The sequence below is a fragment of the Tenrec ecaudatus genome, chromosome 10, assembly GCF_050624435.1.
Source record: "Tenrec ecaudatus isolate mTenEca1 chromosome 10, mTenEca1.hap1, whole genome shotgun sequence".
In the NCBI taxonomy this organism is placed as follows: domain Eukaryota; kingdom Metazoa; phylum Chordata; class Mammalia; order Afrosoricida; family Tenrecidae; genus Tenrec; species Tenrec ecaudatus.
Genome location: NC_134539.1, coordinates 153,524,880 through 153,550,654, shown reverse-complemented (window position 1 = coordinate 153,550,654; position 25,775 = coordinate 153,524,880). Strand labels below are relative to the sequence as shown.

At 54.3% G+C, this 25,775-nt stretch overlaps 1 protein-coding gene across 2 annotated transcripts in view; it reads right to left on the bottom strand.

Moving 5' to 3' along the window:
- The window catches only part of SAP30BP (SAP30 binding protein), a 33,350-nt gene extending 7,602 nt beyond the window's left edge, over positions 1 to 25,748 (bottom strand). Inside the window, exons 1-4 of one of the 2 annotated variants that reach the window (XM_075562223.1) lie at positions 25,547 to 25,748; positions 22,404 to 22,513; positions 19,605 to 19,652; positions 3,117 to 3,159 (exon numbers count right to left, since the gene is read on the bottom strand). In XM_075562223.1, the coding sequence (XP_075418338.1) occupies positions 3,117 to 3,159; positions 19,605 to 19,652; positions 22,404 to 22,513; positions 25,547 to 25,652 (307 nt within the window). In that variant the 5' untranslated portion in view covers positions 25,653 to 25,748. The remainder of the gene's footprint in view (positions 1 to 3,116; positions 3,160 to 19,604; positions 19,653 to 22,403; positions 22,514 to 25,546) is intronic. The other variant, XM_075562222.1, reaches the window with a different exon arrangement.
- Positions 25,749 to 25,775: the final 27 nt, after the last annotated feature.

Here is a 25,775-nt window from a genome sequence, read left to right as displayed (position 1 = left end):
ATCAACATCAAATGGGCAGGAGGGACCAGCAGGCACCAGGGTGGGAGAGCAGCTTCGGCAGAGGGCACAGGCGCAGGGAGTGTGTGCCACGAAGCCACTAGAGAGCTAGGACAACCACGTGCAGCTGCAGAGCAGCAATCATCTTGGAAGCCGAGGGAGCTCTGCCTGCAACACCAGGCAATCCCCAGTGTAACTACTCCCTCGGCGGTCCATCTCAGGCTACCAATGTGCAGCCGTTGTCCTCAGAGCAGGAAGGCGGTGTGCCCAGTGTAGGCCAGCCTGCCAGCTCCAGCCCGCCCCGGGCATCTGCACAAAAGCTTCCCCCCCGCAACCCAACACTCGCAATCTCAGAGCACCTTGGAGCCATCCATCCTTCTCATCGCAGGGAGACCTGCCCAGCCCTCCTACCCCACAGACTCTGGAGCTGTGCCTTGCACATATGACATTGAAAAATTAATTTAGGGCTTGTCAAAACAACCGCCACCCCCCGCCCCCCATCCTTTCCAAATGCCATCAGCTAGTCTATCACATTCTTAGGAACAAAAGGGCAGTTTCTGGTGTTTGCCACCACCCACCAGAGCTCCCCAGCCCGGCCCCTTCACGGAGCTGTGGGCCACCTGGGGCTGGAGGGCTGGAGCGGGGCTGGAGGGCTGGAGCGGGGCTGGCCGGCATCCCTGGACAGTGTGCTAGAATCTTTCTCAGGAGCAGAGGCACACGCTGTGTGAACCGCAGGCAGCATGGGCACCTACTGTGTGCTGGTCACTCCTCCTCTCTCACCCATGTCCTGGGCAGAGAAGGCGCTCTGATCTGCAGTGCACACCCGCTGGGAGGGATGGGCTGGGGACCAGACCACCCTTTAGGCCTGCACCCAGCAGAGACACAGGGGCGGGAGCCCAGGGATCTGGGGGTTCTCCTGGTCATCCCAGACTCTTGCTGGACATGCCCTAAGAGCAGGCACCGAGCAGGCAGCACGGCGCCCAAAGGGCCTGTTGGGCAGACACATCAGTGCAGCCAAGGGAACGTCCAGGGCACTTGTGTGCTTCCTGGGCCTCCAGGGGCAAAGGAGACTCTGGGGCTTGGCTGGAATTCAAGTCCACCTGCCTTCCTCCTAGCAGCCTGGCCTGGAGGCTGCGTGTAGAGGGTTTGCTGGCTGGGTGGACCCTCGGTTCCAAGAGCATCAGCAACAAAAGCTCTGGGCACCCCCTCAGGGCAGTGGGGGGAGTACTTGGCTGAGCGTCTGTGAGGCGGCCTGTGTCGAGGGACAAAGAGTGGCCTTTGGCATTTGCCAGGAAAGCCTTTTGGAAAAACAGTCTACGGCCATACCACCCTGAACGCGCCCGATCTCATCTGATCTCGGAAAAACAGGGTGTGGCCCTGCTGCCATAGCAAGTGGACCACATTCTGGGGCTCAAACGGCTCAATGTGACTGCCAGGCCATGGCCCGAGCTCTGGGGCTACAACATGGAGGGACGGGTGAACAGAGAAGGGAGGCATTTGGGAAACCAGAGGACCACCTGCCCGCCTCCCCTGGGGAATTCAGGAGCCCACCTATCAATGCAGTCTGCCCTTCCTGAACCCCAGAGCACACCTCATGCCCTATAGGTGGTCACCAAGTCTTAGCATCAGCCCGAGACTTGTGTCCCCAGACCCTTGGAGGTGGTGACAGTGTCCGGGCCACTGCTCATCTGCTCTAGAAGAGCAGAGCGGTGCACTTTGCACCCGAGAAGCCCGCTGACCACCCCGTCAGAGAACACCATGGTGCCCGCGGCTGCAGGTGCCAGTACGGCCAGGCGTTGCCGGCCAGGCACACTTTTGTGATACTGGCTGGGGGTGCTAGTGCTGCTGCGAGACTCCTACCAGGCACAAAACATCAGGCACTGGCCCAGAATGTCACCAGGGGTTACGGGGAGAAGGTCCAAGCTTTAGGAAATTCTAAAAACAACTGAAACTGCAGTAGAAGAGAGAGTAGGACTTGCCCCATCAGGGGAGGGGCTCCCAGGGGACATCTCGAGGTGATGGAAAAGCCTGCTGTACTGGGTGGGTGTCTTGCTGGTGAACAGTGGGGCACAGAGGCAGAGGCCCCAGTTGACACATGGCCTGGGACTCAGGCACTGGGTGAGGCCACTGGCGCCCTCTGCAGGCTCTGCCTCCCCAGCCACGGCACCCTGCGCACCCTTTTCTTGAGAGCAAGATTTCTGTGGGACCTGAAAGGTGGAGGGGCATTCACAGGAAACCCACTGCTGATGGCCGGTTCCACCATGGGCCTGAGCTACCCGCAGGGCTCAGTTCCACCAGTCCCTCCCCACCAGCCAGGTCTACCAGGCAGTCTCCTGCTCCTGGATTTGGGGACAAGCAGCCCAGGCTCCAGGGAAAGGAGCGGCTGCGGCTGGAGGGAGGTCCACTCTCAGGCCAGGCCTGGACTTTGTGCCTCGGGGAAGCCGGCTGCATGAGTCACTGGCTGGACCAGTAAGCTCAGCAAGGACGTCTGTGGCTGCTGTCCACAGAGGGCAGGAGGCCCTCTGCATGCAGACCCGGGACAGGCCAGGAGGGGCGGTCCTGGGCACCGCAGGTGGGGGTCAGTCCTGGGGTCTGGCGCTGGGGGAGCCCATTTGGTAAAGGGGCTGAGGGGCTTTCTAAGAGCATTAGGAAGGCTGGGCGAACTCAGGGCTTAGATGACAACACTGCTGTTTTTCAGAAACACAACCTCCTGTTCCTTCCAAGACACAAAAAGTCTCAGACGCTGGGAGCATAGGGCATGTGCCCGCCTGGGGAACACAGGCCGTGCCAGCGGAGGGGGTGCCAGGGCAGAGGACTGGGTCCAAGGCACAAGGGGAGTGACTCTTAGCTGAAGGGGGCCCTCAACTCCCTCTTGACAACACTGGCGACTGACCAGAGCCCAAAGAAAGGGCCGGCGACGCCAATGTCAAAGGGAGAATTGTTCCCTGGCCATCTTACCCAGGCGCCCTGGAGGCTGCCAGAGCCCCGAGAGGGAGGGCACCCTCAGAGATGCCTGCTCAGCCCAGCAGCCCAGGCAGGGAGAAGCCCGGATGCAGCCCAGGAGGAAGGAAGCCAGTGTGGGGTACAGACCCACGTCCGAGGTTCCCCTGGGGACTTACCTACTAATTCCTGGGGGTCTCGCTTTTCTACCTCAGCGATATCCTACAAGAGAAACAAAACAGCAGGCGGTGAGCTACACCATGAGGGTCCTGGGGGAGCATGGGCTGCACCAACATCCCCGGGTCTCTGTCCCCTTCTTGAGCACCAGAGCAGCTGAGGTGCCAGGTAGGGATAGAGCCACAATGCCCAGGAGAACCTTGGCCAGCAAGGCCTTGCTGCCCAAGAACACAGGGACAGGCCCAGCCATGCACCACTGCCTACCCTGACCGTCAGTCCCAAGGGACCAGGGGCAGCCACTGGATCATGTCCAACCACGACGTCACCAAGTACAAAGAAGAGCTGCTCCCGAGTGGTTCTCCCGTGCTCCCAACAGGCACGTGCTGTGGTTCCACGCAGGGCCGGCCCATGGGGGAAGGAGCAGGCCTTGGATGTGTCCCCACATGACACCAGGGCAGCCCGGCCCTCAGGCTGGCTGTCGCCCCAAATGTAACAGAAAACACCTGCACTCCCCCCACTTCTAGGCCTCCCCTGCCAGACCCTCAGAGAGGGGCTCTCCAGTGGCCAACAGGCTGATGACTGAAAGGCAAAGGCGAGGGGGGTGGCTGTGGGGACACGGCCTGGAGCAAGGCCCCCCCCCACATCACCGAATGTCCCCAGGAGAGGACAACAGCGCTTCACCAGCCACAGAGAAGCCCCTCCTGACTCAGGATGGGCCAGGCTGCTCGGCTGCCTCCCTCCTGCCTGGAGGACCAGCAGGCCAGGCAGTCTCATGAGCTAGCTACCTTCCCGAGCAGGACCCACAGCAGCAGCTTTGTGGTCGAGATTCTGAGATGATGCCGAAGAGCATGGCAGTCACAAGATTCGGGCCCACCATCTCAAGTGCTCCCTTCAGGGGACAGTTTGCTGAGTGCTGGCCTGCAAAGGCGGCAGTGGGACAGCAGGGTCTGACATACACCACACTGCACCATGCCCACCCCTGTCCGGGATTGCAGCCAGTCACCGTCCCGCTGCTGGCATTCTGCGGGTCTCCCCGGTGGCACAGTGGGGCGGTAACAGTTGCGCTGCTACCAGGAGGGGGGGCTGCTCCCTGGGGAAGAGAGGAGGCTGCCTGGTGCAGTGAAGGAGCCGGGCTGGACGTGGGGACTGGCTCAGTGGTGGTGGCTCTTTTTGAGTCCCTAGTCACAGGAGTTATCACCAAATGTGCAGCGTCACTTTATCGGATTTTCACTTCCAGGTCGTTGGCAGGGGTGTTTCCTGCGGCTTCGTGCCGGGGGATAGTGGGGTGGGGCTGCAGTGATGGGGATGGAGTGGATTCCTGCCTGCCTTAGCTGGGACGGTTAGTCATGTCTCTGGAAGAGAGATGATGGGGCAGAATCACAGACTAACCACCCCGCCCGCCGGACAGTCAATCCCCGTGTCTGTGTCTGGCTGGGATGCAGCCGTAGGCAGGAACTCTCCTTTCCCCTTCTGGTAGTTTTTGGCTCCTCGTTCCCAAACGAATCTCTGCACACGTTTTCAGGTGGTTACTTCGTGTGGCCTTGGTCTTGGCCTGTCTACTCTCGTAGCACAACGGGGTAAAAAAGTGGCATGTCCAGGGTGCACTCAGCCCCTCGGAGCTGTGGACTCCTCCTTCACGCTGACCAGCACCCCAGACACAAGCTACTCCCAGCTTCCTCGATGTGGTCCACCTCCTCACCAGCCTCCCCACCCTCTCCCCCTCGCCCAATTGCAGGGCCTCTGAGCCATGTGCTGACCAGTGGAACGGGGGCCAAGCCTTCTAAGAGTCTTGTATCTTAAGAGAATCTTACACACCCTACCTATAAGCAAGTGTCCACAGACTGGAGGTAGCGGTCCAGCAGCCTCTGGAAGGGCCTATTCAAGATGTACTGCACTAAGGCTCCCTGGGAGAGGCTGGAATCTCCCGTCTAAGCCCCAGGCTCCAGTGGGGCTTGGAAGGCTCTGAATCAGCAACAGAGATCTGTGCCTCCCGGTGGCCCCGCCTTCTCACGGCTGGAGGAGCGAGTTGGGCTGTTGGCGCTGGGTGGGGGTCTGGGCAGACGGCTGTCCCGCGAAACACCTCACGCAGGAAGATGACAACGACACAAGGGTTGCTGTTGGGTTCTCAAGTTTGGCACGCACCCTGCTCCTCAGATGGAGCGGCACCCAGGGCTTCCAAGAAACCAGGGAGACCAGGCAGGAAGAAAGGGGAGGGGAATGGGGGTACCTCAGCACCCACAACAATATGCTTTGGAACCACTGGTCCTCAGTGGCCACCGAGCCAGTCCAGTGTCACCCAGTGAATGCCTCCAATCACATCGAGTGGTACTAAAACTCCCTTACAACCTCTTGGAGCCTCCAGCCAAGCAGGGAAAGGGAGGGCTGGGGTAGAGGGGCGACTCCCCCAAACGAAGCCCTGCAGACATCCCCCCTGCCCAGCCTCAGGGCCAGGGAACAGTGTGGAAGCAGCTATGCACTCATGACTTATCCTGGAAGACGGACACGGGCTCACGCTCCGGAAACCAGTTTGACAAAACCTGCTGCTGCAAGTGGTGAGTCTCACGTCAAGACAGATGCAGAGACGAGGGCCGTGCTGAGGACCCCGGTGCCAAGCCCGGCTGCTTCCCCACAGCTGTCCAGACCAGCTCCATCCTCGAGGAACTCGGCCTGGAGATGACCACCCAGCTGCCCCTGTCCACCGACGGCCTGGCACCCACAGCCCCGGGACACGAGCGGTGAGCCCCTCCACGGCACAGCACTGGCTGAGGGGGTTCCCCAACTCATGAACGAGATGTCTCTGCCTGGAAACAAGACCAGGCAGGTCTCCTCCTCCTCTAAAGCAAGCCCAGTGAAGCGGGTGTCGCTGCCGGGAGGCACGCACTCCTGCTCACAGAACTCTCCGGAAACAGTGGAGGCTGCAGAGCACGGGGTACAGTCAGGGACACTGAACTGTATGTGCAAGCCCAGGGTTCAGAACGCCCGCCTTGGGGGTCCCAGGACTCCTTACACTCAACAAAGGACACCCACAGCCCACCCATTGTGTCCAAAACTGAAAGCAGCCCCTTGGTTGCCTTGTGCCTGACAAGTGCTCCAGTGGAGTCTTGGCTCTCAGAAGGAGAGCGCCGTCCCCCCAGCCCCCTCCGCGCTCGCTGCTGGGGACACCGCGTCGCACATGTCGTTGGTGTGTGACTCACACTTCCGGCTTTACCTTTGTAGCCACGGTCGCCAAGCACAGTGCTGGCGAGGCATCAAAGACAAGAAGGCCATCTCAGAGGAGCATAACATGGAACAATCAAGGGATTGGAAAGAGGTGGAGGCCACTGTCACCGGGCAAGTGCCAGGCTGCGGTCGGGCCACCGTGGGAACCATTTTTAAGGATAAGGTGAGAACAGGGGAGTGTATGCGAGCCTCTGGCCCCTGAAAGCGCCCATCTCCACCAAGCCCACAGTGGTTTCATTACCGAAGTGGAAAGGTCCATCTTCCCCAATGCCAGGCCCACCCTCTCCCACAGTCCCTAATCCTTCCCAGGCGGGGCACGTGGCTGAAGGCTGGTGTGGGGGCAGGGGCCCTGGCATGCGGTTCCGGAGTCCAGCCTCCGAGGAAGCGGTGGCCGCAGCAGCAGCGGGGCTCTCTGTGCTGGGTGGCAGCCTCAGTGAGAGGACAGCGGTTTGCTTAGTCAACAGTGTGCTTCCCCAAAGGGGGGTGGGGGGAGAACGTGCATGCACGCGCGCGCACACACACACACACACACACACACACACACAACTGCAGTGGTCAACCTCACATACAGCCCGCTGCAGTCTATGTCATGCTGTCTTCCTGCTTTGGGAGCCTGAGGCAGAGCCAGGGACAAGTACACAAGTGGAGGCCTTTCTGTGGAGTGTCCCTAAGTCATAGTGCCTCCGGGCAGGGAGGAGAGAAAGGCACACTTCCCAGTCCCCCGCCACCCTCTGCAGCAAGGGCAGCCAGTGTCACCAGGCCCTGAGAGCGGAGCAACCTTGTGACAGCAGGGCTTCCCTGTGTCCACCACGACTCGGGGACTGGGCCCTGCTGGCCATTTCAGCAGCTTCTGGCTCCTCCCTGGGCCAGCCACTCTGGGCTGCTTTCTGTCCACCCCCTCACCCCCAGCCCCATCTACCATGCTACTTCCTAGACTTTGCAGTGCACCCCCACTACTAGTCAAGGGATTGGTGCCTTCCTGGGCTCCACAAAGCCACCTGCATCCCAGTCCTCCTGGCCAAGGAGTACAAGCCACCCCATGTAACAGCCCAGCCCAGAGTGGGAGTCATTGCCAGCCGCCACCCCCACACCCCCACACTCTCTCCTTCCTAGTTTCTTTAGTCTACAGTTCAGGGTTACAGCTACCTTGGGCTACATCAACCTCACCCCCAAGCCTCCACACCTGTCCCACTCCAGTTAGTCTGCAGAGGCTGGGGGTCAGACTAATACAGGGTAGTACTGGCCACACAAGGTTGATGAGGGATGGAGGAGGATGGGGGGGCACCATACTGAAACTCTCTGCTTTCTAACTGCAGGGACTGCTGCTCCTGTGCTCCTCGGATAGAAAAGCCCTCCCTGAGAGCCAAAGGAAAGAGAGGAAAGCGCTAGGAGGCAAAGGACACACACAGAGGTCTAAGTACAGGCGTGTTCATGTGTAAATATCTTTATATACAGCGACGGGGAAATAGATCTATGTACACATATTTATAGGCTTAGCATTAAGGTAGCAGATGGACATTGGGTCTCCACTCAAGTACTCCCTCAACGCAAGAACACTTCACTTTGCTCTATTAACCTGGCATTCCATGACGCTCACCTTCCTGACAGGATAGCTGAAGACAAAGTGGGTGCATAAGCAAATGTGGTGAAGAAAGCTGATGGTGCCTGGCTATCAAAAGATATAGCGTCTGGGGTCTTAAAGGCTTGAAAGTAAACAAACGGCCATTAACTAAGAAGTAACAGAGCTCACATGGAAGAAGCACACCAGCCTGTGTGATCACAAAGTGTCGAAGGGATCAGTTGTCAGGCATCAAAGAACCAGAACAAAAAATCATATCATTGTGAAAGAGCAAAACCCATCTGTAGGCAATTAATTGGACATCTCCCTTATGGAAGGGTCACAAGGAAGAGATGAGCCAGTCAGGGTGCAGCACAGCACTGATGAAACATACAACTTTTAGTTCTTCAATGCTTCCTCCCCCACCATGATGACTCTAAGTCTACCTTACAAATCCGGCTGGACCAGAGCATGTACAGGGTTACAGATAAGAGCTGGAAACACAGGGAATCCCAGACAGATAAACCCCTCAAGACCAATAATGAGAGTAGCCATACCGGAGGGTGAGGGGAAGGTGGGAGAGAAAGGGGAAAACAATCACAATGATCTACCTATAACTCCCTCCCAGGAGGATGGACAACAGAAAAGTGTAAGACAAGAAAAAAATAACAATTTGTAAAGTATTAAGGTGAGGAAGGGAGGGAGGGTGGGGGAAGGAGGGGGAAAATGAGAAGCTGATACCAAGGGCTCAAGTAGAAAGAACATGTTTTGAAAATGATGATGGCAACACATGTACAAATGAGCTTGCCCTGATGGATGGTTGGATGGACAGTGGTGAGCTGTGCGAACCCCAATAAGATGATAAGAGAAAAAGAAAAGGCATTCCTGAAATGGCAGTGGACTGATCTGATCCAAAAAAGACGAGGGCGGGGTTGTGGTGTGTCAGGCAAGGGCTGAGTGCTGAAGGGGCTTGATGTGAACAGAGTGCCAAGGTGAGCGGGGGAGGCAGAGGGTGCTGCTGGCTAAGCCCTTCCACGGGCAGTCCAACAGGAGCCATTTGCCAGCACTGCGGAGCTGCGCGCTCAATGAGCAGGCTGCTCTGTGGCTTTAGAAGCAGCCCTCTCAGACGACAGTCAAGGTCTGGGGGGGTCTCAGGGCCAGGACTCACAATCACTTTGGTCAAACCTAAAGCCCCAAAACTAAGCTGCAACTACTGGCCGCTCCACACCCAGCGGAAAGCCAGGAGAAAACCAAGGATGCACGGAACTCCGCCCAAAGGACCCAGGGGCCATCTGAAGCGCAGCCTTCTCTGAGACGTGAAGAACAGATGGTGCCCCGCCACCAGACCGTAATGTTGAAGGTCCTGGACAGACGGGGGGAATGTAGAACCATTCGAGATCATAGCGCAGACTTACGGGTCTGCTACACACCAGAAAAACCAAGCTCACTGCCTTCAGTCAACTCCGACTCATGGTGCCCCTACTGGTCGGACGGGACCCACCCCTGGGACCACCTTTCTTTCAGTGTGTCAAACCAGACAGGTCTGTAAAGCGCACAGGAACACTGCCACCCAACGGGCTGACCCCAGAACAAAGCTCACAAAGCGGGAAAGGGTAGGAAGCAGACGGGAATGGGAACATGCAACCCCCAGAGGAGGTAGGGAAATCTTGAGGGATTTGCAATGATGTTAGCAGACAAAAACCTACACTGCACTCCTGAATGGAGACATTTGCTCTAACTTTCATCCCAAAGACAATGAAAACAAACAAATAAACAAGCCTCCAAGGTCCAGAATACAACAGTCCTGATCAGACAGAGATACGGCTGGAGGCGTGGTCCGCCAGGGCCCCTGCTAGGCAGCCTGCACGCACAGGAGGGCCCAGGAGAAAGCTTGGCCAGAGTGTTTCCTTCAGCTGTATCCTGTTGGCGGGGACTGGGCCGTTGCTACGGGCACCCTTATGCACAGGGATGGAAACACTCAATGGATCTGAGAAATGGGCGGAAGTTGGAGGGGCTGAGTTGGAAGCAATGGAACCGTCTCTGCTCCCAGACAGTCTGCAGACAGGAAGGCGCAGCAGCCCCGCCAGAAGAGAGGGTTTTTACAGGACAGGGTTAACCAGGAAAATTGCCAAAACAAGCTAAGCCAGCTCCAGAATTTAGTCTTGCCGACAAAAGGAAAAAGGTAGGGGAGCAGCCCCTTAGCTGAAAGCACGCAATGGACCCAGCTGGGCCTGGCTGTGCACGTATGTTGCCCGCCAAACCAACCTGCCTTCCAGGGCAAAGCGAACCAGGCCCAGAACCGTTTCCAAAGGGGAAGACGGCTGCTAGCCAGCGCTTCCAAGTATGCGTTGAGATTTAACGACTTGCTCGTGGGGATTCTGAGCTTTAGGTCTGGGTTATCGTGGGTATCTGTCCTTCTTGCCTTCCTGGGGGCTCATCCGGTCAGGGCTGCACTGCTCTTGGGCACACAGGCTTCCTCACCCCACGGAGGGCGTCGGGCCCAGCCTGCGTTGTTTCTCGCGAGAAAAGGCTTTCTGGGTGCAGGCTTGTGTTTTGGGAGGCGAGCCTGGAGCCAGCAGGGGCAGAGGAGGCAGCTTTGAGAGGCGGGGGTGGCATGCGCTCTGCTCTGAGGGAACCTGGAGACCACCCGGAGGGCTCCCTGGCAGCTGGCCCGTTTGTCTTCACGCTGCACAGCCCTCCCGCTTTCCCGTGCGTGATGATGCATGTTACATGCATACGCGAGAGGAGAACAGTCATTCCAAAATGTCACACCCCAAGTCCGGGAGGCGGGGCCAGACACACCTCAGTGAGCAATGTGTGGCATGAGCCCCGAAGGGAAGGCAGGAAGGCAGGATGTCGGGGCTTGTGTTTCTGAGAGGAGGGTGGATGAGCATGTGGAGCACCGAGAGGCGGGTGGGGCTTCTGAGCACTCCAGCTGCAGGTCTGCAGGGAGCGGGGCGGCCAGGACGGCCCTTGGGCAGTGTGGGGAGTGAGGAGGGCTCAGAGGGAGGGTCCCGGCTGCATTCACCAAGGCCCCCAGGGGCAGCGGCTTGGTGAATGCAGCTAAGGAAGCTGAGGTGCATCCTTTACGTGGCGCCACAACCCGCTGCCTGGGCTGTTTGTCCATCTAAACTACAGGACAACTCCCCAGGCCTGTCCTCTGTCCGCTGCACAGAGCTAGTCACCGCCCAGTCACACCACAGGACCTAGCCTGGAGCACGCTGCAGCTCCCGGGAAGTCCCTGTCTTCCCACTTGTGTGAGATGAATCTTGAGCCTTGTTCAGGACAAGCCACGAAGAAGGCCGCCATTGTGCTGAGTGCCAGCAAAGTGCTCTGTGCGACAGTCTCGGGGCATTACCTAGTTAAGAGTGGGCGGCTCACAGACCAGCAACCATCAAGTGTCACTTCCTGCTCTTCGGTTCTGAATGAGTCATGCTGTAATTCCCCGCCTCTTCCGTCAACAATCAAGTTCATGGGTATGCAGACAGAAGGGGGGTGGGGGAGCTAGACAGAGGGACAGAGCATGGGCTCTCCCACCCACCAAGCGGGCTCCAGACACGGGATTGACCCCAAAGGCTCCCTAACTAGCATTACGCACGCTCCACCACACTCACAAGGTGAGCCTTTTTATCCTGATTTTGAGGCCCAGCCAACAGCCATGCTGGAAGCCAGGCTCGAGTCCAGCTAGACCACCTCCCAACCTCTCCATTCCTCCCGGGGCACCAGCAAACGGGGACACCCCCCCCAACTACAAAAAAAGCGCGAAGCGAGTGATGAGCCAACCAGTGGGGATCGAACTACCCCTCCAGGAATGGCGCTCCTGCAGGTCACTGAGCAAAGCAGGTGGCAAGCCCTCAACTCGGGAGCCCGGCCAGACTGACAGCCTTTAATGGTGAGCACTGGCTGTGTAGCCTTGAGCAGAAGGGCTGGTCTGGAAGATTTACGTCTGCAAATAGAGGTGGTGCCCTCACCCCAGCCCCTGGCCTGGACACTCCCTGACAAACCACCCTACTAAGCTCTCCCTTCTCCCTTCCTGGGTGTGAACACGGGGACTTCCAATGTGAACTTGGGCTTCGGAAGATGCGCTTCTCCTGACCCGAGTAAAAGCGCATGGCCCATTCCTGTCCAACGGGGACCAAACACATAGAAAGCATTCTTCCCAAGAAACTACACAGCCGGCCAGGCTGGGCTACTCCCACCAAGCAGGAATCCTCGGAATCCCAGACCACCTCCGAGGTCACGGAGAAAATACAGGAAGGAAGGAGCGAACTGAAGCGGGAGCCAGGGCTGCTAATGGGTGGTGTTACTCAGAACACGGGTTACGGGGCACACCAGATTTTTGATCGTTCCTAAATTTGGAGGCATTTGGAAAACTTAATTTGTTTTATAAGCTTTTTTTTTAAAGTAACAGTTTCACACAACTGAATCCACCCATCACACCATGCTCTCCCAATTGGTTTTGCACGTGTGTCCTGCTGCTCCTGACACCCAAGATGTTTACTACGCAGACGATGGAAACAAAACCAGAGACGAAACCCAGAACTAACCCCACTGCAGAGTTGATCCTGACGCATATCGACCTCCTAAAGAAGGCGCAGACCGGCCCCTTTGGTCGCCAGTCTGTAAATCGTTTTTTTTTAAAAAAGAGTTTTATTGGTTCTTAATACACAGATCCCACAATTCAATAGTTCAATTGTATCAAGAAGGGTTGTACAATCATTACCACAAGATTTTAGAACATTTTCTTTCCTGTGTGGTAAAACTGCTTTTAAAACGGGTTGTGCCATGTAAGATAAGAAGTAATAATATATTATTGTTCAATGATTCACAAGGGTCGGACCATGGGGAAGGGAGGGGAAAAAAGAGAAACTTATACCAAGGGCTCAAGTAGAAAATATTTTGAAAATGATGATGGCAACATATGTACAAATATGCTTGATACAATTGATGTATGGAATGTTATAAGAACTGTAAGAGCCCCCAAAAAAGTAATTAAAAATAAATAAAATAAAATGAGTTGTGTAATCACCACTGGTTCTAGTGCTTCCCCCCCATACATTGTCTGCTCCCCCAATGCCCCCCTTCCCTCTCCCCTCCCCCCGTCTCTCCCTAGCAGTTCTTATCTCTCTGCATCCACTCCTTACAAACTGGAAAATCCAACAGGAACAACAAAAAAACCAACAAAATAAAGTGGTAAGGATAAAACAGTAATACAGAGATAAAGACTCAAATACGAGTAAGCAAGGAAAAATACCATGAATATTTAAAAGGCCAGGGAGGACATTTTTGTCATGGAACAAACAAGAAATACTTGCACCTGGAACACTTTCAGGTTGAGTCAAGAGGGAGGTCAACTGACCAAGTATCCAGTTCAATCCAGTATAATCACAATGATCTCTATCTGATGAGACGCTTGCCAGTGGCTGGAGGGGAGCGGCCAGCGGCTTCATCTGACCAGACACTTCTGCAGATGGGTTTGGGGCCCCACTGCCCTCCTCAACCTTCTACGAATCAGGTGCCCACAATTCAGGCTCTGATACTTTTCCCTTCATCATATTTTAATTTTGTTATTGTCATCTTTGAATCACAAAGTTGGGGTGCTTCCACAGCCTTTGTAAATGTCTGGGCACCCCTCCCTGACCTACAGACACTGCTTGGCTTTCCCTGACCTTTGCCCCCGAGTCAGAGGTCTTCTTCCTAGGCCGGGCCTCCCCCCCAAAGCCCTCAGAGAGGCTGCGGGCCACACAGGGAGTCTGCTGGGGCGCCCCTCCATCTCTGTGGCCCGGTTGTCGATCCCAGCTTGTTTTCAACGGAAGGGTGTGTCAGAGTGCAAATACCTTCATCCACGGGAACAAGGGCGTGGAGGGAAAAATAAACAAAGGAAAACTTTCCCGGGCAACTGAGGTAAAACGGGGACAGAGGTTTCAGCGGGTTGGTGGGGCCTCTCTGTGCGGCCAGCCCTGGTCTCTCCTGGGACCGCAGTGCCCCCTGCTGCCAAGCGATGAGCATGCACGGAGGAGGAAAGATCAAAGAGGGTGTAAATAAAGCTCGCATTCCGGCCCAACCTCCTGACCATCAGCCGCCCACTTCCGCAGGCTGCCTGGAGCAGCGTGCCTGGGGTTCCCCAACGTGGGTCTGCACGCACTGGCAGGCCCAGAAGATGAAGCCCCCGGCGACTTCCAGTGTGAGGTCCACAGACAGGCTGGTTCACTTACCCGTGCTACCCTGGTGGCAGGCACGGTGGGGCAAGCACCGGACAATGAGATTGCTGACCACAAGATGGGTGGTTCAATCCCACCAGCTGCTCCAAAGGAGAGCCGCGGATATCCTGTTTCAGGGGCACACGATGGGCCGGGATAGCAGGTGCTTCAGCTCACTCTTTCCCAGGAGGCTCCCAGGGGACCCTCCGTGGGCCAGCACATGTTTCTCTCGTGACATTTCTGAAACTGAGTCTGAGAAACGTCCACCGACGGGCAGCTCCCTGCCTCCTGACAGCCCAACCCACTGTTGGCCAGAGGACAGGGCTCTTCGAGATGTGATGGGCATATTCTTCCAGTAATTTCTGCAGGCTGCTTCCATGCTTCGAGTTCTACATCTGGTCATCACTTCCTGCCCCGTCCCAGACGTCCGACAGCTGGACGGACACAGGGGCTCAGGCTGTCCTCCCTCGTCTCTCCCAGCTCTTCCCCTTCCCGCTCGGGGTGCCTCTTCCCCAGCACCTCACACAAGGTCTACGCATCCTCGGGCACAAGGGAGGGCATGGAGCCCGACATTACCGCTGACCACGGGCGGGCCAGGCATCTTCAGAGACCTGCTGGTTGTTTCTGCCGTCAAGCCTGTGCACTAGCAGCGGCAGTTGACAGTCCGGCGCACCCGCTGTGGTGGAAAGGCAGCTTCCCTTGAGACTGTCCGTCAGAAGCAGCACGGATGGTTAGTTTTGTGATGTTCTGACCCGAGTATAAGTCTGTCTATGTTTTGAATCATGAGCCTTGGTCACGGTGCAGTGGTTACACATTGGAATACAATCCGAATGGCCAGCGGTTCAAAACGGCCAGCAGCTCCCCGGGAGAGACGGGGCTTTCTACTCCCTCCACAGTGACAGTCCCAGAAGCCCACAGGGGGTCGCTATGCGTCAGCCTGGACTCGACGGCAGCGAGTGAGTTTTATCATCGTGCACTAGGTGGCTTGCCTGAATTCTTCTCTGGACCCGAGCACCAACCACCACAGCCTCCAGGACATGCACAGAAGCCCTGTCAGACTTTCCTCAGAATGAAGGAAGCCAGCCTTGAAGGAAAATGGAGAATCCTGATGGGCAAGTTCAAGCTTTCAACCCCAAACGATTTTAGAGAATGTTTAGCCTCCATGGCAAATTTGACCCAGGGGCCTAGTGGTGAGCATTGGGCTGCTAACCCAGGAGGTTGGCAGTTCAAACCCACCAGCTGCTCCTTGGGAGATTGATGAGGCAATCTGTTTCTGTACTGATTTACACCCTCAGAAATCCCAGGGCACAGTCCGCTCTGTCCTATTCCATCTCCATGAGTCGGATCAGCTCACAGCTTTCCGATACTTCAGGGCTTTGCTGATGAGATGGGCGATGTTTTTAATAAGCACAATGATTTTTAGAATGATCTATATATATCACGGCAAACCAGTGTGTTCCAAATATGTTCTAAACCACGCATATCTGGTGTTAAAAAAAAATCACGTGCATCAAAGCCCACATGGAAGAAGCACACCAGCCTGTGTGATCACGAGTTGTCAAAGGGATCACATATCAAACATCAAGGAACATAAAATCATATCATTGAAAATGTAGATGAGTGCAGAGTGGAGACTCAAAGTCCAATGGTAGCCAACTGGACACCCCTTACTGAAGGGTTGTGGGGAGGAGATGAACCAGGCAGGGTGCAGGGTAGCAACGATGAAACATACAACTTTCCCTCTAGTTCTTAAATGCTTCCCCTCCCCCACTATCATCTCAATTCTACCTTACAAATCTGGCTAGACCAGAGGATGTACACTGGTACAGATAGGAACTGGAAACACAGGGAATCCAGGACAGATAAACGTCTCAGGACCAGTGGTGAGAGTGGCGATGCCTGGAGGGTGGAGAGAATGTGGGGTAGAGAGGGGGAACTGATTACAAGAGTCTACGTATAGTCTCCTCCCTGGGGGAGGGACAGCAGAGAAGAGGGCGGGGAGAGACGTCGGACAGTGTAACATATGACAAAATAATAATAATTTATGAATGATGACGGGTTCAGGAGGGAGGGAGGGGGGAAATGAGCAGCCGATATTAAGGCTCAAGTAGAAGCAAATGTTTTGAGAATGATGATGGCAACAAATGTACAAATGTGCTTGACACCATGTATGGATGTATGGATTGTGGTAAGAATTGTACGAGCCCCCAATAAAATGATTTTTAAAAAATCACGTATGAGGAAAAGAATGATTCAAAGAAGACAGATTGGTGGAGTCCACAGAAGTACAACAAACGTCACGGAAATGATTCAGGGTCCACCTTGCAAGTGACCTTTAGGAAATGAGCACACGCCCGAGTGCTAGCAACGCACCAAGACCCCCGCGCTTCCTGGAGGGCTAGTAGAACACACCGCCTGTTCCCCACCACCGACCGGTGCCAGCTCTGGCTTTCTTCAAATGCTTCAACCGAAACCACACCTTGCGAAGCCGGACTGCAGAAGCTGCTAGGAGTCCAGCTGTCTTCCACAGGCCGACCTCTGAGACTGGGGGTTCGGTTCCCGGCCACAGCAATACAGCAAGCATCACCGTGCCCCCAGCCACACGTGGGTTCTGGTGCATCTGAGCTGGGTGCACACAGGGCTGTCGTGCGTGCATTGAAGGAGCCCTGGCGGCACTGTTGGTAAGCACCGGACTGCTAACCAGCAGCTCCAAGGGAGGAAAAGGAGGTGATCTGCTCCTAAAAAGACGTGCGCCTCAGAAACCCTGCGTGAGGTGGCTGTGAGCTGGAACCCACAGGATGGCAGGGGTATTTTTTGGGGGGGAGGGGAGTAATGTGTTCAGTGTGTAGTAGCATTCAGAAAAAATCTTAAATATTGAGAGATCAACCAAAACTTGACGGCACAAAAGGAGCACACACACACTGTTGGAGAAACAGTTGCCTGTGGGTGCAGCGTCGCCCCACACCTCCACCTGGACAGCAGATGCACGAGCTGCACCGGGCAGAAAAGGGAATCGCGATGAAATGGGTCTGTCTGCATGCAGTCGGACGTCATGGTGACTTGTGCAAGGACCAAACGATGCCCTTCGGCAGTAATTTCTAAACAAGAGCTCTTTTCCTGAACAAATGCCACAGGCTTATTACCGTACACCCAATATCAGACGAGGCACCTAATTTCACCACAATAACCATTAAAAATGTGCTGGGAAACGGCTTATATGAGTGTATACGGTAGTGCCATTTAAAAATAAAGTGAAGGATTTTCTCAGTTTTTCACTTGTAAGAGAGTAAATATCAATATGCTAAAACCAAAACGAGCGAAGACTCTGCGATCCTCTGTTTTAAACTGGTAAACAAACAAAACCGCTAGAGAACTGCTGTGGCGGAAACTTTAGAAAATGGGCCTTAAAAAAAAGAAAAAGAAAGATCAAAGCGGGCAGGCGACTGCCATCTAGTGGGAAAGACCGCTAAAACACCAACACGCTTGCTAACAAAGAGCCACTGGAAGCTCCCCACTAGGGGAGCTCCCAGGTTTCCACTGAAACGTCAGTGAGAGGAAACCTGAGACAGCCAACAGAGGGTGGAGGCAGACACACCTGAGCACAAGCTGACACACACAGGCAGGAGCGCCACCAGGGAGACAGGACATCGGAAGACCTGTGCAGGAGACTATTTCCATCCCTCAGGCCACAGGGGCTCGTAGTCTGCCCCTCTCCCCTGGTGGGCCTCTGAGAGCCACCGATGTGGTCCTCTGAAGTCCACACCCACCCTCCTGCAGAGCAAGACCACATTGCTTGGGGGCTGGGTGAGCCGCGTGCTCCCTGGCCGGACTAGAAAATTGCTCCATGCATGCTTTCCGGTCCACAGGGGAGGAGACTTAAAATGCACACAGCAGGTAAGGTCTCTAAGGTACACTGCCCGTCAGGTCCTTCCACCGTGGGGGGGAGGCCACGGGCCCACTCACCACCTCCCAGCTGTTCCCCAGCCTGTTCTAACAGTTCGCAGGCCGAGAAGTCTGTCTTGTTTTCCACACGGCACACTGCACTCCAGAAGCGGGGAGTGATCCGATAGTTAAGGGGTTATGCACACGCTGCTCCCTGCACGACACCCTCCCAGGAGCTGTCCAGCCCTAGATGAAGGGTGGAAGCTGGGCACACGACTGTCCAGGTCCCACACCACATCCCTCCCCCAGGCAGCTCTCCGGAGCATGGTGATGGCCCCAGAGCAAAGAGCAACCATCGCTTGGATTGGCTTCTTTTCTGCGTGCCCTGAGCAGAACCCTGACTGCCCTGAGCAAGGCCCCAGGTCTGCCCCACGCCCTCCTGGGAGGAAAGCTGGCAAGCAGTCAGGCCTAGGATACCCGCTTACACAGAAAGGAGCCAGCATCGCAGCCCCCCCAAGCTCAGGCTGCCTTCCTCTTGTACGCTGGGGGCGGGTGCTCCTGTCCCTCGCTCAGGGCCCTGACTCTGCGCCTTCGGAGCTGCCCACCCAGATGCTGCTCACACTTGGGGCAGCTCAGTCTACACTTCTGGGCACACGCTGGTTTGGACAAGTTGGTCATCACCCCCTAAAGAGCCTTGGTGGTCTCGTGGTGCTGCATCGGGCTGCTAGTGGCAAGGTCAGTAGTTCAAAGCCAACAGCTGACGTGCAGGGAAAACGATCTACTTCCGTATAGATTTACAGTCCCAGAGAAGCCCACAGGGCAGTTCTATCCTGGCCTGTAGGCTCACTACGAGTTGGAATAGATTTGATGCCACTGAGGTTTTTTGAGCGTCACCAATTTGGTCCCTATTCCCCCCCAGCAGGAGGAAACTAGTCTCCTACCAACTGTTTGTGCCTCAGGCCCACGCGACTGGGGCTGGGCCCAGTGCAGCAATCTTACCCAACATGAGGGGGTCTGAGCCTCCATCTGTGCTGAGCCATCAAGGAGTGCGACGGGAAGCGCTGTTAATAACGCTCAACTGCTACTGGGATGGAAATAGAAGAAATGGCTATGTTGTCTTCAAAAAGACCATTCCTCATGGCTTATCCGCGTGGAGGGGCCGAGGCCAGCAGAAGCGGGCTCCAGCTCAGCATGTCCTGTGCTGGAGCAGAGGCCTCCCTGAGGCCCGACTGGCTGCCCATCTTCACCTCTACAAGACTGCAGAGGACCCAGAGCATGCCAGGCAGCCCCTATAGCTTCCCAGTATGTTCTAGGACCATTTGCCCACCGAACCCACTGCAGGGGCAGGGGCCCGACCAAGCCCCACCTGAGAAGCACATCACAGGTGGGCTGCTGGGTTCAGCCAAGTCTCTCCTTTTGACTCTGAGCTCTGGTACTAGCTGCAAGGGATGGAGCACCAACCTTCCTGGGGACTGACTCATCCCTGGGTGGGCTCTTTCTTTATAAGGCTTGCTCCACCCCCGACAGCGTAAACAGGGTTACAGTGAGTGTCGGGGGACAAAGCTTCACAGGCACGTGCACGGAGCCATAGTGTGAGCATGCAACCGCCCCAGGCCGCCAACACCAAATACCTTCAGGTCATCAGCCTCGGGTCTCTCTGTCTCTGAATCGTCGTCTTCCTACAAGACAAAGAATGTTACAGGGTTAGGGTCTGTGGACTCTCCCACACATACTGGGGGTTGGTGCAAGTAGACCCCTTCCCCTGCCTGAGTCAGCCCGCCAAGAACCCCTCCCCAGCACATGACCTGCAGCTACAGGGAGTGTAGGAGAAAGGTAAGCCGACTGCTGGGCCAAGGCTGCCATAGAAAACCGCCATCTGGCCGAGTCCACTCCTGGCCACCCTGGGACAAAGTACAACTGCCCCGTGCGTTTCCACAACCGCAACTCTTTATGGGAGTAGAAAGCCTCATCTTTCTTTCTCTCATGCAGCGTGGCTGATGGTTCTGAACTGCTGACCCTGTGGTTAGCAGCCCAACACCTAATGAAAACGCAGGAGGCAGTAAAAATCAGAGACATGAAAATGGAGAAAATGGGAGGAGTGAAGATGGCTTCCAGGTAGAATCACCCACCCAAGGCGCCTGTTGCTTGCTCAGAAAGTTAAGGAGGCAGGAAGCAAGCCTGAGGAGAAAGCAACTGGACCGAAGGCTCCGGAGGGATTGGGAGAGGAGGCGGCAGGGGAAAGGGGAGGTGAGCAAACACCATGAGAGGGGAACAACGAGGGACCTGAAATCAACAAGGAGGAGGACGGGGAGATCCCGATGGTGGTGGAGCAGCAGGCATCTAGCTGACAGGAATTACTCATAGGCAGAAGAAGGCGAGCATGACGGTTGGGCAGGAGGAAGGTAAAAGGAAACAGAGGGAAGAGCTAGGAAATAAAGACATGGATGGAAGTATAAACATAGGGGTGCATGTATGTAAACATATCGATTCATAAAAGTAGAGGTACTGGCCGATGTACATCTATTTATATTGCAATACACTGGGAAAGCGGACAGACTTTCGGTCTCTGCTCAAGCCCTCCCTCAACCCAAGAACACTTTGTTCTAATAACCTGGCACTCTGTGATGCTCACCCTCCCGACACAATTGCTGAGGACAAAATGTGTGCATAAGCAAATGTGGTGAAGAAAGCTGATGGTGCCCGGCTATCAAAAGATACTGTGCCTGGGGTCTTAAAGGCTTGAAGTTAAACAAGTGGCCATCTAGCTGAGAAGCAACAATCCCATGTGGAAGAAGCACACCAGCCTGTGAGATCAAGAGGTGCCGACAGATCAGGTAGCAGGCACCAGAAGACCCAAAACAAACAAACATATTGTTAAGAACTAGGGAGGTCAGAGCAGAGACCCAAAACCCATTTGTAGATAATAGGAGATTCCCTCCCAGAAGGGTCACAGGAAGGGATGAGTCAACCAGGGTGCAGTATAGCACCAATGAAATACACACTATTCCTCTGTTTTTTTTTGTTTTTGTAATCGTTTTATTAGGGGCTCATACAACTCTTATAACAATCCATGCATACATCGATTGTGTAAAGGACATCTGTATATTCATTGCCCTCATCATTCTCAAAACATCTGCTCTCCACTTATCCTCTGGTTCTTTGAGGCTTCCTCACCCCACACTATCAAGACCCCAGTCCTGCCTTTCAGTTCTGTCTACTCGGAACATGGACACTGCTTACAGATAAGAGCTCATGAGACACAGCATCCAGGTCAGATAAACCCATTAGAAATGGGAGTAGTGATACCAGGAGGGTAGGGGTAAGGTGGGGGTCAGGAGGAGAGAGAGGAGCAACACATAATCTCCACCCCCACCCAGGGATGAACAACAGAAAAATGGGTGAAAGGAGACAGCAGTCAGTGTAAGATATGAAAACAATAATAATTTATAGTTTATCAAGGAGTCTTGAGGGTGGGAGTAGGGGGAGGGTGGGAAAAAAGAGGAGCTGACACCAAGGGCTCAAGTAGAAAGAAAATGTTTTGAGAATGATAGCAACAAATGTACAAATGTGCTTGACACAATGGATGGATGTATGGATTGTGATAAGAGTTGTACGAGGCCCCAATAAAATGACTTAAAGAAAAAAGAAAATGGAGAGAGGAAAATGGAGAAAGACCAAGATTGGCCTCACAGGATAAACAACAGGCACAATGTTTCCCAAAAAAAACCAAAGATTTAAAACCTGGATTATCAATCGTTTGCTTTTCACACACAAAAACACGTCAGACTTGCCCCCGCCCCACATGACATCACTCACCGTTGTGAGGATTCCCAGTTCCCACCGCCTGTTGCCCCCTGTCCACTGCTCCTAACTGGGCCCTGGCCCAGCAGTACCACCCCAATGGAAGCAGCAGGAAAGGAGCATCAAATGGCCGGGCCTCGTGACCCCACAAGGGCAGGGCTAAAGGGCAGACCTCAGCCTTTCCTGTGTCCACTTCAGTGGGCTCTGACCTTTGGACAGCCACAGACTCATCCTATCCAGATTTGTTGCTTCGCCACACAAGGCCAACAGACAGTAGACAAGGCCTTCTCCACAGCTGAGCTGGTCCACCTCTCCAAGGAAACCCACACCCAACCCAGGGTAGACAGACAGCACATTACCTTTCCCCACCCAAATTTCAAGTTGAAGGTGAACATGAAATGGTCCAGGTGAAAATGTTCTCCATCAGCAAAGAGAACCACTGATATTTTAACCTGGTTTCATTCAACTGACACAAAAAGTCATGTGGGGATGGGGCTGGAAGGGCAGGAGGCTGAAGCCTGTCTTGAAATGGAAAACAGAACATCACGGGTACCAATCAGAACACTCCAGACAAACAGAATGGTGCTTGGCGCAGCCCTGGACTTGGGGCTGGGGAGAGATTGACCTACCGACTGTTTGCTGTTTTCATCGTCTTCTTCTTCATAACCATCTTCGTCAGCGCCGAGACGAGAAAAGTCATCTTCTCCGTAGGCTTCCGATACCAGCCCTCCTTTCTCCTCTGAAAGAGAAACGAAAGGACATCAGAGGAGGGAAAATGCAAGAAAGGACTCCAGGGACTTGCGTGTCTGGGACCATCTCTGAGGAGAATCCACGGACTCATAGCGACTTTAGAGGACACAGAACAGCTCCGCAGAGTTTTGATTCCGACTCACAGTGACTCTCTGAGCCCAGAGTTTCGAAAACTGTAAATCTTTACAGAAGCAGACTGCCTCCTCTTTCGCTTACGGAGTTGAGTGATGCATTCGAAAGACTAACCTTTCCGTTAAGCCGCTCAGCACTTAACATGCTGTGCCACCAGGGCTCCTTCCGAAGACAACAGGGGCCCACGGGTCTCATATAAGTAACTAAAGACCCAGTCAATTTAAAAAACAGAAAAACCAAGTACCAAATATAAATGTTTATAATGCTTTCCATCCCTCTATGATGCCACTTGATGTCATCTTCCCTTCTCTGAACACTTAGAGCAAGTTGCTTGAACACCTCCCTTGACAGGTCATAGGCTGACCCGTGAACTTGTCTTCTTCAACGAGACGGCGTCTGACTGTGGGTTGCTCATTACTGTGTATCCTCCCCCGAAACAGGGCCTAGTCCATGGGGCATCCCGAGGGCTATCCAACCAACCTGGCTTGAGAAACAAAATCTTTTTTCTGTGTTCACAACAGAACAAATGAAACTCCCTACACACTCTTGGGAAACTACCAGAGAACCTCCTGACCAGAAGAGACCACACGAAGCAACCCAACCAGGGAGGAGCTAACCAGTTTCACAATGGGCTCAAACGTGGCGGAGACCCGGAAGGTGGCTCCGCGCAGGGCAACTGTTTAGTTCTGTTATATGAGGGGGTACCAAAAAAACAACCCTAGAACTGCACTGAGTGGAGCAGAGCTTTCATAGTATGCATTCCCCCAACCACCCCCCCTCCTTGCCAGGCAAGCACTGAGCAACGTGCTCTGAGTTGGCGCACCACTGGTGTCCTCTGGAAGGTTCTCTCTGGTCACAGTGAATTTTTTGGTAAAAACAGTTTGGCTTGAACCTCGTTTCTTGTGACGGCCGATTTAGGAGGACAGCGTGCCGCTGCGAAATTTTGTTTCCTGCTCGGGAAAAATACCGCACTGTTGTGATGTTGAACACAGCTTACAAGGGCAGCGCGATGGGAAAAACTCAAGTGTATGAGTGGTTTTGTTTCCAAAAAGGTGAAATGTCGTTTGATGACAAACCACAGGATGAAAATGTCAATGAAATGCATGCACTCCTGCTCGAAGAGCAAGGACAGACCGTTGAAGAGATGGGGAAATTGTCTGGTCTATCTTGGCGCTCAGTTCAATAAATTTTAATGGAAGATTTGGGAACTAAAAGGGTCACTGAGAAATTTGTGCCTCGGGTTTTGTCTGACCAGCAAAAAGAGCGTCGACTGGAAACATGACATGCTTTGAAAGAACAACTCCGAAGTGACCCAGACTTTTTCCCCAAGGTCATTACTGGTGACGAGGCACGGTGCTTATTTCTCCTGAAAGCAAACATTAATCCAGCCAGTGGAAGACACCATTGTCTTCCCCCAAAAATGCTTGTCACGTGAAATCAGAGATCAAGAGGATGCTCGTTTTGTTTTTTTGATGTGAGGGGGATAGTGCACTTGGAGTTTATTCCACCAGGTGAGACTGTTCCTCAAGCTTTCTATTTAGAGGTTCTGAAAAGACTGCATAACAGTGTGTGACAAAAAAAGGCCTGCTTTGTGGCAGACAGGTGATTGGTTTTGCCACCACGACCATGCACCCGATCACGCAGCCAACTCAGTGCACCAGTTTTTTGAAAAACAAAACACAGCATACCTCTCTTGCCCCACGCACCTTATTCATCTGACTTCGCTCTTTGTTACTTATGTTTGTTTCTGAAAATGAAGAGGGACATGAAAGGACAGCGATTTGATGGAGAAGAGGTGAAGAAAAAACAAGGGAGGTGATGTCAGCCTTCCAAACAGATGAGTTTGAAAAATGTTTCCAAGAATGGAATCACAGATTTGACAAAGACATTAAGTGTAATGGAGAGTACTTTGAAAGTGATAAGGTTGTTTTGTGAAAAAAAAATTAAATACATAGCATTGGGGGGAAATTTCTGGTCTTTTGGGGGTGCCCTCTCATCGATCAGATTGCCGAGAGTCAGAGCCAACTGATTTAAATCCTCTCCACTTTGCAAGGCCCCCGGATATTAGGCAACTTGTTTTCTAACTCCCCAAAACGCCTGTTCCCATTCTCTAACACTGATTCTCACCAAGGCAGAGCAATGAAATCACTGATGGGTGGTAAGGGAGCTCAGAAAGCAAAGGGGCTCCCTAATGCATTGTTATTTCTGCAGTAGAGACGGGGCGTCTGTATTTTAAAGGCTCTTAGATGTGGACGAGGCACATTGCTCATGAACAGTTATAACAGGACACAACCTTCATTACCCTCCATGTAAGTTTACTTTTGGCTTACTCCCACCAAAAGCGGACCGGAAGCGCAATGAAAGGATCCCTCCCTCTGCCCAACCCCATGCCCCCCTCAGAGAGGACTTCTAGTAAATTGAGGCATCATATTCTTATCGAGGTGACCCACTCTTTTTTTTGTGAGGGTGTGAGTGAATTAGTGAGACAGTGAGTGAGAGAGTGAATGAGTGAATTAGTGAGTGAGTGAATTAGTGAGAGTGGGTGAGAGAGTCGAGGTGACCCACTCTTAGTAGAGCCTCCGATAGATCTGCACAGGACCCCATCCATCCTTAGGGGATCCGCGGCTGGATATTGGGGTTCCACAAAAGCACGACCCAAAACTCACGGCGGTCGAGTCGACGCCGCCTCGGCGTACAGGGCAGGGTGGAACTGCCCCGCCTTTCTCCCGCGAAGTGGGGGGGGGTTCTACCGATCTCTCCCCGTTAGCAGCCGAGTACTTAACCATCACGCCGCCGCACTCCAGTTATGTACTCGGGACAAACCCGGCGTCTGTTTGCTTTCCACCCCGCTAGGCAGACACCCCCTTCTCCCTTTCAACTCGGGCCTCACCAGCCGCGCTGCCCGCCGGCTCGACTCCACCTTCGCCATCGGACTCGGGCTCTGAATCCTCCGCGTAAACTGCTAACGACGACAGGACATTCTTCTTCCCCGCCATCCTTCCCCCTCAGCACCACAGCGGCTCGCTCACTGCCACTTCTACGACTCCAGGAAGCCCTCTTGGTCCAGGTCCCAGGAGGCCTCGCGAGGGCGGTAGGCCGGGAGCCAATCAAAACGGCCG